The following is a 16,411-nucleotide window of genomic DNA, read 5'->3' on the forward strand; positions in this document are numbered from 1 at the left end:
ACTACTGGATCATATGTCCAGCTCTTTAATGATGTTGCAAATATGATCCTATTTTAATCCTGAACCTTTTCACCAATTACAATGCATCATGTTATATGACAATGATACTTATCGGGGAAGTAAAATCTCAATCTGTAGTTACATGTTAATGTAATAAAATCATTTCCCTCTGACATACGCCGCACGAGGAATATTAAGTAAATTAAGTGTAACCCAGAACACTTTAGTAAATGAGCTTTCCACCAGTAATGCTGGTAAACAAAATGTGGGTGAATAAATGAGCTGGGACGAGTTTCACACAGACAAAATTAAGTTTATTTTCTTTTCTTCTCTTTTCAACACCTTGAGACTGCGTGAAGGCAAACATACGAAGAACAGCAACAAAAACTCCACCTCTCCCTCTGCTACAAGCTCACAAATCTGTTATCAGTAAAACGTAAAAATCTCAAGGGAGCTACAGATAAGGCAAAAGTGTGGATTCCAAAATAAAAAAAAATCTCAGTCATTAAGTGAAAAGCACTTTTGCATAGGGGGTTCTAGGGAGGGGCAAAGGCACAGTTTGAAACATCTCCAAACCAAAGTTAGCCTCACAGACGCCAGCATAAAAGTCCTACCCAACAGTTTGCATTTGGAGTGAAGAGAACTTTGTAGTCTGGATTTCTGAGGCTAAAGCAAGATCAAGTGTAGAGAAAATGCTGAACTCAGCATTACTTCTTTATAAAGGGCCGTTTTTTTTACTCACTAACTTGCATAGAGTGCATAGAGTCTTTGCAGCAAAACAAATTTGTACAAACCTGAGGGAGAAAATGGAAACAAGGCACAAAGTCAAGCATGTTCACAAACATACAGTATATAGTATAACACACAATACAGAGTTATGCTTTAGAAGTCCATGTAAGCACTCATATGCTGTACTTTATGTAATGTGTGGTAACTCAAGGGAATATGTGCATGGCATAGACGCTACACTACATGAAGCGCTGTAGCTAAGTAAGGCAATGACATAATTTCATAGGTGATTGTCAACATAAGGCGAGGTCCACTGAACATACATCAGCTATAAACAGCAGCAGTGCTAAATTCCTATTCTAGAAATAACAGTGATCCCTTGTTTTTCAACATTTCACAATACAGACATAATTCAGTAATCTTAAAAAATAATATACAATAATATGGAATGTTTTCCCTCAACAACCTCACGATTTTCCAGGAACAGCGGAAGCGGGGGAGAGGGTGGTCTGAGATCTTCAGGCACTTAAGAGAAGAAACATACAGCAGCGGTAAACTTTAGTGCATCAAGGCAGAGAAATCATTCAGCATGTGACGGTAAAAAGAAAAAAGGAGAAGAGCGAGAGAAAAGGCAGAGACGGAGGGCACAGTGTGCACAGATCAGGTAATTAGCTCCATGACAGTGGAGCCCACGTGCAAGCAGCGCGTGTTTCTGCAGAGAGACTGTAGATTCCAGTGCATGTCTGTCTTTGGTGTCTGGTACAGAGAATAACAAAAGGCTGAGATTAAGGACATGAGCTTTTAAAGTCTGCATGTCTACTGAGAAGTCAAACTACTGATCGCTGCCAATTTCCTCTAAACTCAAACACCAGTAAGGAAGGACTGATCTAGCATTATCTTTGTTACCTAGGAATAAAAAAATCTGAAATACAAAATGAATCCTAGATCAATATGCTCTTACACACGTATGATATAAAGGCCCTGGTGTGAACGCGATGCCTCAGCAAAGAGCTGCTCTGTAACTGGACCTGAGACAGTGGAGTGTATGTGCACGTTTTTGGTTGTGGGCTGCTCTGTTCTATTGGTCAGAGCTAGTGAAAGGCACCAGCTGTGAAGTCCCTACTTGTGAACTTTTTCTACCCTTGGTGGGACTTTTCATCGTGCATGTCGGGTGCACCCATGATGTCGACCGCCACCACAGCGGCGGCCTGACGTTCGTACAGGCTCCCCAGCAGCTGAGCCGTTTTAAAGACTGAGGCGTGACCGGCGGGATGCAGGGACTGGACCTTCTCAAGGTTCTGGAGGGTCCGCAGCATCTCAGCAGACACTATGGGTAAGTGCTGCTCCTGGATCAGGCTTTTGCTGGTGGGCCGCAGGACAGTTTCACGCTGGCCTGGAGGCCTGGGCGTTGGCCTGGTCCGTGGAGCGGCGGGGGCTCGCACAGAGCTACTAGATGACATCTTCTTTTGTGGTGGTGGGAAATCTTCCTCCTCCACCGATTGGTCACTAGAGGATAACACGCCGTCATCAGTGTCATCACTCACACCTTCATCGTTGCCACTATTGTCGTAATGATCCTCATCATCTTCTTCTCCTTCTTTGGTGCTGTCTCCATCCGTGATATAAATCATGTCTTTTGGCAGAGAGGTGAACTGATACACAAGACGCTGGCCTTCCACCTTATTGAGTATCCCCCTCTGGTAGTAGTACCTACATGAATACAAAGAGTCAACATTAACTAACTTAGACCAAACATTATCGAGTTGATTTACAGGAGAGACCTGAAAGTGAATGTTTCATTTACTTTTTTATGTTTTTTCTCCATTTAGTTTATAACCATGACCACTGACACAAAAAATCCATATCTGTTGGGCTCTAGTATGAATGCAGCTGTTTCTACAGTTTTGTTTACAAGATTTACTCTTTGTGATTTATGTACTTTGAATATGTAGCATTGAGTCAGTTACAGTTTTTGTGTTGTAAAATAAAATGATGTATTTAATAATACAAATGTTTATAAATATTTGTATATATATTGTATACTTGACTTAAAATATTCTTAAATACTATGTTTCTTAAAAGTGGTGTTCAACACTCAGCACCACAGATACTCAAAGTTAAGAGGCTACCACCAGCATGGACGTGCTCTCATTATTAACTACTGCTTTGAGAAACACATTAAAGACTGAGTGTTTAAAGCACTGCTCTTGATCAATCATTATTGGGAAACTGGTCTGGTTATATCACCATTTTGAAATAAGGATAACAGCATGTGACTTATGAACATGTGATGTTTGTGTGTTGCAGACCTGAGAGCTCTGCCCATAGTCTCATAATTCATATCTGGCTTGTTCTTGTGTTTGCCCCAGAGTCGAGCCACAGCCTTCGAGTTGACCAGCTTGAAGATGCCTGCATGGGGATTAGTCCATTTGATGTAGCGGGGACAGACCTGTCGATCCTGTAGCAACTCCATGAGGAACTGCCACAGGTACAGCGTGTTTCCTCCTGAAGCACAAACACAGGAAAAATGGTAAAGGAAGGACAAGGACACAACATGGAAAATGACTTCTGTAAAGGCTGTGTTACGAATGTGACTCATCCCCTGTGAGCCATCTAAATCCCTTTTTGGACACTGAATGTTTTGCCCTCATCTTTCTGTTAATGTGTTGACTTTTAACAATCAGGCATCTGTAGCGTTTACATAAAATTTCCCTCTGACTTTATTTAGACATGACATGACATTTAAAGAAAGAGCAACATGTCAATGTGATACTTGTCACCTGGTGCACAGGCTGAAAAGCTTTGAAAGCTGAGTTTTCTGTTTTTCCACTGAGGATTTTAGTGATTTTCATGAGTTCAAAGGATGTTTAACCACTCTTCTTACAGTGATAACATTTCATTATTCGGTTTAAACATTTAAATCATTACAATAGCTAATTTAAACTACTCCGACATCAGATACAGTATATCTTGCATTTTATTTTATTTTTTTTATTTAATAGTTTTTTGCCCTCACTGGCATTGTCAGTTTGTGGTTCTAGTGACCCCAATAGGGGAAACTATAGAGTGCAATAAAATCATTCAGATCCCAAAATTGTAGTTTCAGTCTCTTCTTGATGTCACTCATTTAGGACATGATTGGAGGGATGTTTTAAATTTTCTTTTCACAGATATCATGAAGGAAAAATGAAAATGTTAGGCAATTTTTTTCACAATAACTGAATGTCTATATAAATTAAAAAAGAATGAAAAAATGTGTGATATATACCCAAAAAATATTCAGTTTACTAATATATATGAAATATATGAAATAATAATTGAACATTTTAATCTTTTCTATTTTTTTTGGATAAATAATCGATCACTGATGAAGTTTTTGTCACTTGACACTAAATTCACATTAGCATAAACATTTGATTCAAGGTGTTGTGTGGTTTACACACACTGCTTGTTAAGTAAAATTCACCTTATCATTTTTTTTATATGCCTGAGATTATAATAAATGACAGCTTCCCATCAGACAGTGAACAAGGCCTGAATTTAATTTGCCCTGTGCATATTGTATCTCTGCAGCCTTTACATCAGTCTTGTGGTATTTATGGCACCATGGCAGTATTCAAAGTGTAATGTAAATATATTATAGGACTTGTTAAGTCTGACCTTCAGTACTGAGACTGCTGTTGTGACATTTTTAGGTAAACATATCTGTGATGCCTATTTATACATGTGACCAACACGTAAGTCCCATTAAACTTAAGTGATGGGATCAATGTCTAACATTGGCTTTACAATTTTTTTTATATTTGTGACAGTACCTTTGTTGTATTTGTCCTTTTTCACTATGATGTCTGGTGTGGGAGACTCTGCCCTGCGATGTCGACGTTTTTTACCTGAGTTGATGAAGAATAAAAATACATAATTAACCTGAGATATTTAACATCTTCATACAAGCCACAATCACACAAGACTTTCTAATAAGAAAAGGGTCTGACCTCTCTTTCTTGTCTGCAGCTGTGTCGCAGGCTTCTTTGTGTGCAACGAGTGCCATTGTGACTGGTCAACAGGTCCCACTATCCCCTCTGCTGACACCGTCACCTGGGTAACAGGAGCTGTGATGACATCACCCAGTGATGGTAGGAAGGTCTGGGCTGCAGGGGGCATAAACAGATGTAATGAAAGAGAACAGCACTGTGACCACTGTGTCTATAAATAACATCCCACAGTCAAACATGTCCTACATCAAAAAGAAGTGGGGGTGAGGTTTTACTGGGACATCGTCTCTCTGTTGGTGTGCATTCAACTAGTGTTAACTCAGGTAGGTGTGTGTGTGTGTGTGTGTGTGTGTGTGCGTGTCTGCACTTACAATAGTGTTCAAGGGAGAGGGTGTCAGAACAGTCCATGTTGAGGAGCGAGTCAGCAGCAACAAGCGTCTCCATGGTCTCTTCTTCTCCACTTTCACATGGCTCCACTTTAGACAAAGAAAAAAACATGCTCAGTGGGTGGAGGAGGGTGGAAGTCAGGGAGAAGAAAGTTTGTCAAAATGTTTAACCGTTATTAAACACATTCTTGTCTTTCATTGGTATCTAGAAATTGAACTATTTCTCATTTCAGTTGTGTGTGTTTTCTGCTGCCATTAAATACAATGAGGAGCAAAGGAATTTCACTTGTGGTGCTAAAGGTAAGGTGAAACAAATTCAACAGCAATACATCTTTCCGTAATGACTAACTACTCTGGATACACTAAACTATTTTAAAAATAGACTCTTCCTACTGTAGAAAGTATTTCGCCTGAGAGAAGGCCTTTTTCACACCAGACATGTTGACGTGTCACAAAAGCAAAAGACCGGTATCATTCAGCTGCTTCAGTTTCCAGCCTTTTAATGATGTAAGTAACTCTTTCGCTTTTCCTGACATACATAACATGTCGATATACCTTCTTGCAAAAGGCCTATTATCCATATTGGTCATTTCTGTTAGGAGATGCTACTGAATATAACTTTTTAGTGTTGGATTGACGAAAAATAGGCATTCCTGTCTGCATTAACTTTCCATTATAATGATACATTTTATTCACTTGCAACAACTCTATAATTTTCAATATAGATGACTTTATCTAAATCACCTATCCCTGGTTATAAGCATCAGAAATAAATATTCGATTCACCTACTTTCTACTGGGGTGACGCAAAGTATTTCAGTGACAGGAATTGGAAATCCCCCAGTATATAAACCTATACTATCTACATCTGCAGTGGTTACAACATTTGTATGTGATGTTAACCTTGCACACCAAACCGAAGAGTTCAAGCAACCCTCCAATGTGCCCCGCTCTGAAGATGGGTTGGGCTTTTCCTGTAATTGTTCAGTAGTAATTCAGTGTAGAGACAGTGGCGAAGATCAATCAGTGATTGCATGTATAACATTGATCCAGTTATTGTCAATGTAGGCATTTGCCGCCTCGAGAGACAGCTGTTTATTTTTTCCAAATCTTTTACATTTCCATTCACTTAAGTATCATTATCCGTACACTAAAGCATTTTTAAGTAGTGCATGTTACTTATTAATACTTACTGATGCCTATTTTGGACCCCATTGTGGGACAAATAAAGCATTATCGTATCTTATCACAATGAAAGAAAACCTTCAGTTGTGATAAAAACTCAAAAGGTGTTTAGTTTGTCCAGTTGGGACTACTGTAAAAAAACATGGCGGCCTCCATAGAGAGGACCCACTCCTGATGTGAATATAAAGTAATTAAATATATAGGGCTCATTCAAGGATAAAGAAAACTATTTAGATGATTACAAACTACTGCAAACATCACTAGGATTCCTTTATATTTAATTTCGCCCAATTGATCCCTTTCGGCTAAATATTACACTCTGAACCTTCAATGACACAACTCACAATATGATCCATTAACCATCTTTGTTATGCATCACTGGCTCCAAACAGCCAATAAACCTCAGTCAATACACATGCGCACACAGTTAGACAGACAGTACGAGTTTCTTTACTTCTCCACAATAAACAATACAATCAGACGTAAACTTCTTCCACTGATCACATGTATCAGCAGACATCTCACCACATGTATGTTCTCGAGGCCACACATGATCGAAGGGGGGAGGGAGGGGGGGGGGGGGGGTCTACAGTTTTGGGCGCATCGGTACATGTGACGTGCTGAGGCTGTGAAGCGTCAGAAAACATCTGCTAGCTAACAGCTGTGAGCTCCGACACCTTGAGCCGCAGAGAAAGCCCCAGCAGCGAGCTGTCACACCGACAGGACCGGTCCGCAGACACACGACAGGTGGACCGGTGCCTTTAAACGGCAGGACCCTCCCTGCACATGCCCCATGTCTGTGAGGAGCTGCTCTGCTGCTGTTACTGTGCTAAGTGAGCCTCGCCTCGCCATGTCCCGACACCAAGCCGCTGTTCCCTCCGACCAACACAATGTACAAAAACCAGCCGGCCCGGCGGGGAAACTTACTTTGGACTGCTAGCAGCGGTGAGGCACAGGTTAAAGCATGTGTCCCTTAGATAGACGTCACCTCGCCTACATCCTAATGTGATTCATTAACTCTCCCTCACACACACAAGCTCGGGATGTTTTGTTTCACTTCCGGGATTTTTGCGGAGGGTGGTCCATGTGCGAGAGGGTCGACTGCGCGTGCGCGGTCCCGGGCCTATTTCTTCTCGTACCTGGTGAAACCTTTTCATAGACAGTCCATGGGTGAGACTTACTGAGAATTCTCAGATCAAAGGTCACGATGATGAATAGATATGAGCACGAGGCAGCAGTTTAGGGGTGTGTGTGTGTGTGTGTCTGTGTGTCTGTGTGTGTGTCTTTGTCTGTGTGTGTGAAGTTTGGGTTAAGGTTAAGGTTCGGTTTAGGCAAGTAGTGACTATGGTTAAGGTTAGAGTAAGTGTCACCTGTTATTGTGTGTTTGTTCTGTACTGGTACTGAACAGTAGTATTATTGTGATGTCCCTCACCATATTCTAGTCGTTACAGAGTTATGGATTATTTACAGCACGTGTGTGTGTGTGTGTGTGTGTGTGTGTGTGTGTGTGTCCAGGTACTGGCCTAAATGTTTTACTTATGGAGGTTAAAAGCAGGATCCAATGATATGTTTTATAGTTAAGAGTACGTATAGGTTAAGAGTTAAGTAAAGATTGATGTTTAGATTGGGGTTATAGATAGTCAAGTTCAGTAGTAACTATGGTTAAGGTCTCCTGGAAATCAATGTAATGTTCTCTGAAGTCATGGAGACACAACTATGTATGTAATCACAATTTTACAGCCTCTTTTAACCTTTTCCAACACAAAAACTATCCTTGTCAGGCCCAAAGCCTGATAATGATGAGGCAAATCCTCATTTCTGAGCTCCTGGTTAAGGTTAGAGGTCAGATGTGAATTCTAGTTAGGTTATGGTTAGTGTTGTCATGAATTCGGGACATAAACCTGTTTACACCGACACATCAGAGGGACTTCTCTCCCTAATGGGGACAGGTTTCAAGGTTAGGGTTAGGGTTATAGTATTTTAATTATTTTATGTTAATAATTTATTTTATTTGTATTACTCGGGTTAGGGTTAGGGTTATGATGTATTACGTTTCCTGTCCCTGTTTTGTACCATTGCACCTGTAAAGGACTTTGGTCAGTTAAGTTGTTTTAAATGTGCTATATAAATAAAGTTGACATTGACATTGATAGTAATTTCCCAGGAAATCTATGTAATGTTACCTGAAGTCACGGAGACACCCCTGTGCGTGTGTGTGTATGTGTGTGTGTGTGTGTGTTAAGTGTGTGTGTGTGCGTGTGTGTGTGTGTGTGCGTGTGTGCACTCACTGACCTTTGAGCATCCTCTGGTAATCCTCTTCTGAGTGTGGCTGTTCATACGCTAGTCCTGTATATGAGAGCAGGTGTGGATGTGGAACCTGCTCCACAATCACCGCAGGGTAATCTGAGTGACTGACCAACTGCAACACGCAAGGAAAATGTATTGAGATTACACCAGATTACAATTAATGAACAACTGATTCCTCACAAATGTCTGTTCCAGCACACACAAATTTAAAATCGGATTAAATTAGATCAGATTACAGTTTATTCTCACAATTAATTCTCGCATCGAGACACATGAAGACACAACACTCACCTGTGACATGTTAATGTGGTCACTGGCAAAGTCAAAGATGAGCTCTGACTGCTGCAGCATGGTTGTATATCCCAAACACACAATTGCAAGTCTAACTGGGTGAAAACAGCATCGCAGCTCTTCTCTGAGGAAGTTGATCACTGAACAGGTCTGATGTTGTTTTGTGTCCAGACAGGTCCGGTGTTTGGAGAGAAACCTCCCGTCGGCCGTCAGAGCAGATCTACCAGAGAGCTCCCATCAGGATACGTCGAGGCTGCTGTGTTTCCATGCAGGGTGAATCAACAGTGAAGAGTGACGTGAGTAAACTAATTGACCAGAGACTCAAAGACGTTACAGGAAGCTCATTCTTGCTCGCTCGCTCTGCTTCGACTCTCGATGAGGAAGCGGGGACTGCTAAACCGTTGTGTGGTCTGAACCAGCCTGAAGAGAAACGAGAACAAATGAGGCCCAGCACGCAGTGAGAACAACACACCTGCAGCCAGCGAAAGTCAGATTAAAAGAGCTAAAAGCAAATATGCTAACATCCAAATAAAGAAATGTGGTCAGGCCGATGTGAGGCGCAGTGAAAACAGTCCAGTTTGCTTCCCTCTTTCATATATCTCATTCTTTTGCTCTTATCTTGCCTCTAAAAGAGGCTAAACCAGCAACAGGAAGGAAGCGTTTGCACTGCAATGTGTGACGGGGCTGTGTGTGTGTGCCTGGGCTGTGTGTGTGTGTGTGTGCGCATGTGTGTGTGTTGTACGAGTACGGGGGAGGCAACTGGTGTGCAGCTTGACACATAACGTTCAAGGTTTTTAAGGCCGTTGTGAGCACATTCCTGACGACATGACTCCGAAGTAGTCATTTAGTACAGAACTACGAAACCAACTCCCCTCCATTAGTCTCTCCCCCCCGCTTGTTTTTCTTCCCCTCCTCTCTCGCTCTCTTGCCATCACCTCGCTGTTAATTCCTTTAAATCATTTTCAGTCCTTTCTTTTAATTTCCTGTCTGAGTCTGCGGCCCCTCCCTGCTCCTCTGGACTCATTAAAGCTATTCTGATAAAGTGAAGTATTGTAGCAATTTCAGCGTCTTTCTGTCGAAGATCACATGAACATTTAGGATTGTCTCTGGGAACCAGCTGTTTCCAAGAAGCTAATTTTAACCACTGAGTTTTCTAGTTTTTGGATCCCATTTGTCCTCAATTTAAAAACAATAATTTTATAACCCCAGCTGCTACACATGAGGCAGAGTGCGAGTGTCTTTTCTTTGTCTTTCGTGTGTGTGTGTCATGGAGCCACAACATGTTTGGGTCAGTTATCACACAGGAAGCACAGCTCAGTTAGAGGCACCGCTTCCTGAGTTCCTGTGCCAAACCACTGCCAGCATCTCTGCCTGCAGTGACCCCCTTTGCTCTCGACTTCCTACCGAGTGATCAGTCCTTTGGCAAACTAACGCCGTAACTAACGTAGGATGCAAGGGAGATGGAGACTAGTTCAATATTGGCAGTAGTCAATAATAGTCTCTGTGCACAATGCAATGCTTAATGTACGGAGAAATTAAAGCTGAAACATTAAATTATTTATAAGACCAATTTAAATAGATTTATGATAATATTTCTATAATCTAATATTTTGCCTTCAACTTAACTTATTATATTTTCAAAATCAATCTACAAGGGAAGGAAACATAGGAACACACTTCACACCAACACCATAATATCAACTCCTCTGCTCAAAACTTAGCGTAACAAGAATCCAATAGGTTTTGTAGCAAGATGGACATGTGGGAATATGCATGGAATTTGTATTAATGTTGTTTTGTCAATCACATATGCACTACGGTTATTACCTCTGTAACTATCTCCTTATTTGTTTGATTTTTTTCAAGCAAGATTACGCAAAAGCGTCTAAACATTTTATCATGAAACTTGGTGGAAGGATGTAGAAGGAGTCAGGGAAAAACCCAAACATGTTTTGTATGGATCTGGATCAGGGGATTTAAAGAAAATGTAATTCTTTAACATAACCAAATTTTTTGACATTTCCTTGTTTCCCACAGGAAATAGTTCATGGCTCTTGATGAAAAAACACAATTATCCGTCACATTTACGGGTCTGATAGATATCACCTCTCGCCCAATGTCTGCTTGGATTTTCTCCAGCTCCCCTCGTGACCCTCTATAAAAGGACAATGTTTATAGATAATGGATGATTAGATAAATATTGCCTGGGAAAATTACAGGTCGTTTCTCGTCTACAGCAAATCACATATATAGTTAAATTCACTAAGATGAACTGATTTTATTTCTCCTCACAACTTCTCTGACTTTCTTTTCAACTTGTTTGCTCAACATAATTAACGGATTGCTGCATTCCACCTCCTAACCTGTCGATCAGGCTCTAGGTGTACAGGATGTCAGGCTAAAGCTAGTGGCAGTGAATAAATGTAGCACAAAACACGCAGAGAGCTGCTGGAATTGTTGATGCCACAGCTCCAACGGAACATCAGCACGTCTGACACTTTCTTTGACTTGTAGCCACTGCTGGCTGCCATTGTGTCACGCGCATATGCTCATTGTTAGTGTGCCCCGCAGCCAGCTGCTTCTATAGTAGAGTCTTTAACAGTATAGAGGCTTTGTTCATCAGCACTCTGGTCACATAGGTTTGTCTCTGTGGCCTTGGCACTGGGATCTGAGTCTGTGAAGTGGCTGCCAGGCCCCTAAGGACACTGATAAGCCCCCATAACATTCATTCCCCGGTTTGCGTGTGCGAGAGAGAGGGAGAGAGGGAGAGAGAGCGACTCAACGAGTGAGATAGAACGAGCGCGGGTGTGTTTGACAAAAAAGGCCACAGAGTGTGTATGTGTCTGTGTGTGAACTAGGCCGGGCTGATAACAGTATGGAAAGTGAGGGAGGCACTGATAAGCCCCTCCTGTTGCTTGGGGTAACTGGGCCTTGTTAAAAGAACACAGTGAAATACGCCATATTCGTGTGCGTGTGTGCTGACTGCGTGTGTGTGTGTGTTTGTGTGTGTATGTGCCATAAGAGTGTGTGTGTGGGTGTCATAGGCTACCTTTGGGGAAAGAGAGAGTAGGAGGAGATTGAGGGAATGGAGGTGGTCACAACACACTGTGTTTTCCAGGTGCATATGTATGGGTTGCTGTCATTTAAAGAAAATCATATAGCTCTATGTTGCAGTAGTTATTTTCTGGCAGAGTGATTTAAAAAGTCTCACACTCGCTCAGAAACGCGCACACTTCCAAAATGCTTTCACTTTCCCTTTAGCACATGTCATACAAAATAAAGCCTCATTTTCTTTAGTTGTTATTATGTTTTTCCACTATAAAGAGTAGATGTGTTCAATGGAATACAAAGCTTGAGGCTTACCTTTTGTTTATAGCATGTGTCTGAATTTGGCAAAGCAGCAGCTGCCTGGAGGATCCAAGTGAGGAACGGAAATTGCTCTCATCCCTTTTTGGCCAAACATAAACCTTCATGTGCTCACAGACCTGACCTGGGATCAGTTACCGTTCCAGTCTCCAGAAAGTGCCACACATACTTCAGATATGTGGAGATCGTGTTGATTTCCCCCCCCCCTGCTCTATTCAGTCCTTGTCCGGATATTGCTTCCTCTTCTTTCTTTTTTTTTTCCCGGAGAACCGCCCCCCTTCATGAGATCTGATTGGTTACCTGTGTTGTGAGTCAAGGTAACCCATGGTGATCATTGTCAGTGTGGAGCAAATGTCAACATGGGCGTATTTGCAATGTAAAGCAGCAGCAAGCCATGCAGCTGATCTGCAAACAGCCATTTGTTTTGATAAGGGTGGACAGCCAGTGTCTGATGTGTGTGATGAGCTCACTAAATGGCATATTAAATCATTAGAGCTGCTTCCACTAAACTCAATAAGATGTGCAGTATGATGTATCTCTGTTTGGCACCTTTGACAGTTAGCGTTATGAATATAGGCTGAGAAATGGAGACAAGAAAATGGGCAGAACTACAAAAAAGGCTTGCAGCCAGGCGGATAGACACTTTATCCAGTCCCTGATGCTCCCTAGTGGCTAAACCTTGCACCGACACCCTTCACAACAGGTCTGATCCAAACCCTCATTGATCTCCTTTGGTTCCTCTAACAACAAATGGAACAGAAGCCACCCTGAGTGTTCCACTAACACTCCGGGCTCTTTTACATTCTATGCGATCACTGTCACCACTGTTTCATGGACATCATTAGCTCCCTCATGAGAAGTCGGGTCTCTGTACACCAGCGGCTGCACAACTAGCACCTTAGGGAACTTTGTCGCACATCCTGCATCGTGCTCGGCCATCACATGTACACAAATATGATAATGATAAGCATGGAATATGCGTGATTGGTTCTCTAACAAAATTCCCCATTAATTGGGTTCTATCCTGTCCCGAGAGGTTCTTTTCAACACAGAAGAATGTGAGATGATTTATGAGTATGCATAATGTTACGAGATAGACACATTTGGCAAGAATTCTATTTGGAAGAGTCAAATTAACGGCAGGAATTTCATATTTGAATCTTTGAAACATGATCAAGTAACCACAAGTATGCATCTGATCTCTATACATCCCATGTAAGTAGGTGGAGTTGATCTGATAAGACAGAAAAAATAAATAAACAATCTGCGACTCTCCTTCATTCTTTCATTTCTTTTTTCCCTCACTTCTGCAACACAGACAACTTCAAGAATGTGCTGGTTTGGCTCAAAACTCCCTTATTGTTTTTATAAAGTGGCAGAGGGCAGGGTGTGATTATTACAATGTGTGTGTGTGTGTGTGTGTTTGAGATAGAGAGATGGAGGGTGGAATTATTATTGAGACGAAATTAAATAGATCCTAACTCTGAGGTAAAATCAGTTTTAGTTCATGTAATAATCACAAAATGAGTTTTTATTCAATGCTGGAAAGCAGGTACAGTTTATCTAATTAAGATACTATAAGATAATTTGCCAAGGGCCTTGTCAGGAAAATGAATCACATACATACTGTGTAAAGCTGAAATGATTTTGGACTGTAGAACAATTCTGTGAAGAGGGTGGAAACATATTGGAGGAAATTGTAAATCTTCTTTTGGCTGAAGGTTGGGAGGACAGATTTTTTGGAGGAGAGCACAAGGGTCATCCTAATTGTATATATCGTTTATGAATTTCTAGTCTAACAATTTTCCCTTGTGCATGAGTTTATAAAGTTGAACGTTGCCAGAGGAAAAATTCTGTCAAAATGAATAAACTTCATGCGTTCCAGACGATCAAATAGAAGGTAAATATATGCTTGTTCTTAGCTGTCTATTGTAAACTGGCTATCTTTGGGTTCTGGTCAGTTACTTTGCTCTCTGGAAAACTGCATCAGGCACGTTTAGAGCAGAAAGTTCAAGAAAGAAATTGGCAGATAAATTAATAATAAAAAAAAGTGTAACAATAATTCTCATTAGTTTCAGCCCTAATTCTGTTTGTCTATTGTACCATGTGAGAATGGATTTATTTTTCAACATTCAGCCTCAGTGACAAACAAACAAGCCACATATTTGCCTGCGCACAATATGTGATCAAATCATTGTTCATCTAGTTCTGCCGCTGCATATATTTATCATCACATTGTTAGACAAGTAATAAAAGAAGGTATGTCTACAGTGTAGGACTGTAACATATAAACTGTTTTTAGACCTAAAGCTTCTGCAACTTTAAGTCCTGCTGGAGTTATTTTCTATGAACTAAAACCTGCAGTCTGTTGTTGGCTGGATTTTGCACTTCGGTCTATAAACCCATTGAGATGATTTATTTAATCTAATTTGCTTAATCTCAGATCAGGCAAATTAGATGCCTCATCACCTAAAGGCTACAACAAGCTGTTCCACTCGAATCCACCAGACAGTGTTGATGCAGAATAGTGCACAACAATAAAAGACAACAGCAGGATCTACAGTAAAAATTCCTGACATGATTTACTGCTTTGCAAATGGGATTATTGAGTTAGCAAAAAAGCATATTCAAAACACCCGAAATATTCGTCCTAAAGTAAGGAGACCGAATTTTACGAGTTTTTGCAGAGCACTCAACCAATCAGGGATTTCAAGGTAGATTGTTCCTGAAAAAAAGCTGTCTGAAACTATTCATTTCAATCATCAACCAAAGGACATGACGGGTCGGAAAGACATGCACTGCGCTTAAGCATTGACCAAAGCCAGAAGTCAGCGAGCGAGTCACGGAAAAGTCGTCTTCAATCAGTGCTTAGTCTGTGCGTGTTCATGTGTTTGCAGGCATAGACCCCTGTTGGGTTGATGGGAGGAAGTGGTGGAAACGCAGAGCTCCTTCAAACGTTCACAGGATGATAGTTTCTGCAAAGGAAATTTGAACAGCCCCTCTTATATAAATAAAAAAAGGTTTTTCAGTGTCTGTGGTTTTTCAGTCTGATGAGTTCCTGTTGTTGGCCTCATCTGTTCATCTGTGGAGGGGTGTGATTAACCATGTTTAGTGTCCTTCATCAACCATTCAAATGAGTGTGAAATCAATGTGTGAGACCAAAAACAGCACATAAAATTAGACAATAAGTCTCATACACATGCACACTTGATTCAACATTTTGTTGTGTGTTCTTGCAGGCAGTGTGTCTAAGTTTGAACTTGATTCAACATTTTCCCCTTGAAGTATTTCCATGGCTGAGCAGAACACAGACAAAAACTCACAGACACACATGCACGTCCATGCTCATAATGAAAGCATATTTTCTTTGTTCTACCCAAATGTGAGGAGAGGCTATGCCAGACTGACAGTTCTCCTCCTTATGCTATCAATTCAGAATAAATGTTCTGAAATGAAGAAAGCCAGTAAGTCTTATTCGTCAACACTGCACATGCTCTTAACTTGTCAAATATCTTTCAGTGTTTTCAGATGACATCAAAAGACAGGCGGGAGAGTCAAAGAAGGTAGAGGTATTTGTGAACAGAGACAGCTGTACAAGTACAATAAATATCAGTTTGATTGCTTATAGGGTTTAGATGGGAAATTATGATATACAAGACAATGCTGTGTGCAACAAAGGCTCAAAGAAAGAAGCAAGTACATCCTCTCAGATATTTGAAAATTAAGTCAAACATCATGTTCCTACAAATGCTGTTTTTGAATGCAATTTGCTGGGGGAAAGTCCAGCTGAACCTGCTGTGTAAATATGCAAACGGGAGGATAAAGGACTTAAAAAGAAAAGTGAAACAGGCCAAACCATGTCTGTTCCTTCCCCAGCCCCTGAGACCCTGACCCAAAACTATCAGCCCTCCAGTCCAGCCCTGCTGCAGCACTCTCTGTTGGCTCCTGAAACTGTGGGAAAGCAGAAATGAACCATATGTGGTGTCCAAAGATGCTTTTTTTTGTTGCCTCTTCAGGGAACTCTTCCAGCATAAACAGAAGACCTTGTCAGGACCAGTACACCTCATGGGGACCAAAGCCTAGTCCTATGCATATAAGGTTGGGTACCAAGCTCTTTACCTTGAGGGATACTGACCAGATTACGTTGGTACAACC

The 16,411-nt window shown here is 41.1% G+C and overlaps 1 protein-coding gene across 3 annotated transcripts; it reads right to left on the reverse strand.

Annotated features, from left to right (window-relative positions):
- Positions 1–292: 292 nt before the first annotated feature.
- On the reverse strand, positions 293–12,473 carry LOC133968560 (ETS-related transcription factor Elf-1-like). 3 transcript variants are annotated; one of them, XM_062404671.1, is made up of 8 exons: positions 12,254–12,473; positions 8,891–9,310; positions 8,585–8,711; positions 5,093–5,197; positions 4,722–4,877; positions 4,545–4,619; positions 3,039–3,234; positions 293–2,439 (listed from the first exon to the last, which is right to left on the reverse strand). In XM_062404671.1, the coding sequence occupies exons 2-8, from the start codon at positions 8,948–8,950 to the stop codon at positions 1,866–1,868; spliced, it is 1,293 nt and encodes a 430-aa protein (XP_062260655.1). In that variant the 5' UTR covers positions 8,951–9,310; positions 12,254–12,473; the 3' UTR covers positions 293–1,865. The 3 variants fall into 3 exon arrangements, with proteins under 3 accessions (XP_062260655.1, XP_062260656.1, XP_062260657.1); XM_062404672.1 differs by lacking the exon at positions 12,254–12,473 and having other exon boundaries at positions 8,891–9,532; XM_062404673.1 differs by lacking the exons at positions 8,585–8,711; positions 8,891–9,310; positions 12,254–12,473 and adding an exon at positions 7,220–8,035.
- Positions 12,474–16,411: the final 3,938 nt, after the last annotated feature.

The sequence above is a fragment of the Platichthys flesus genome, chromosome 14, assembly GCF_949316205.1.
Source record: "Platichthys flesus chromosome 14, fPlaFle2.1, whole genome shotgun sequence".
Taxonomy (NCBI): domain Eukaryota; kingdom Metazoa; phylum Chordata; class Actinopteri; order Pleuronectiformes; family Pleuronectidae; genus Platichthys; species Platichthys flesus.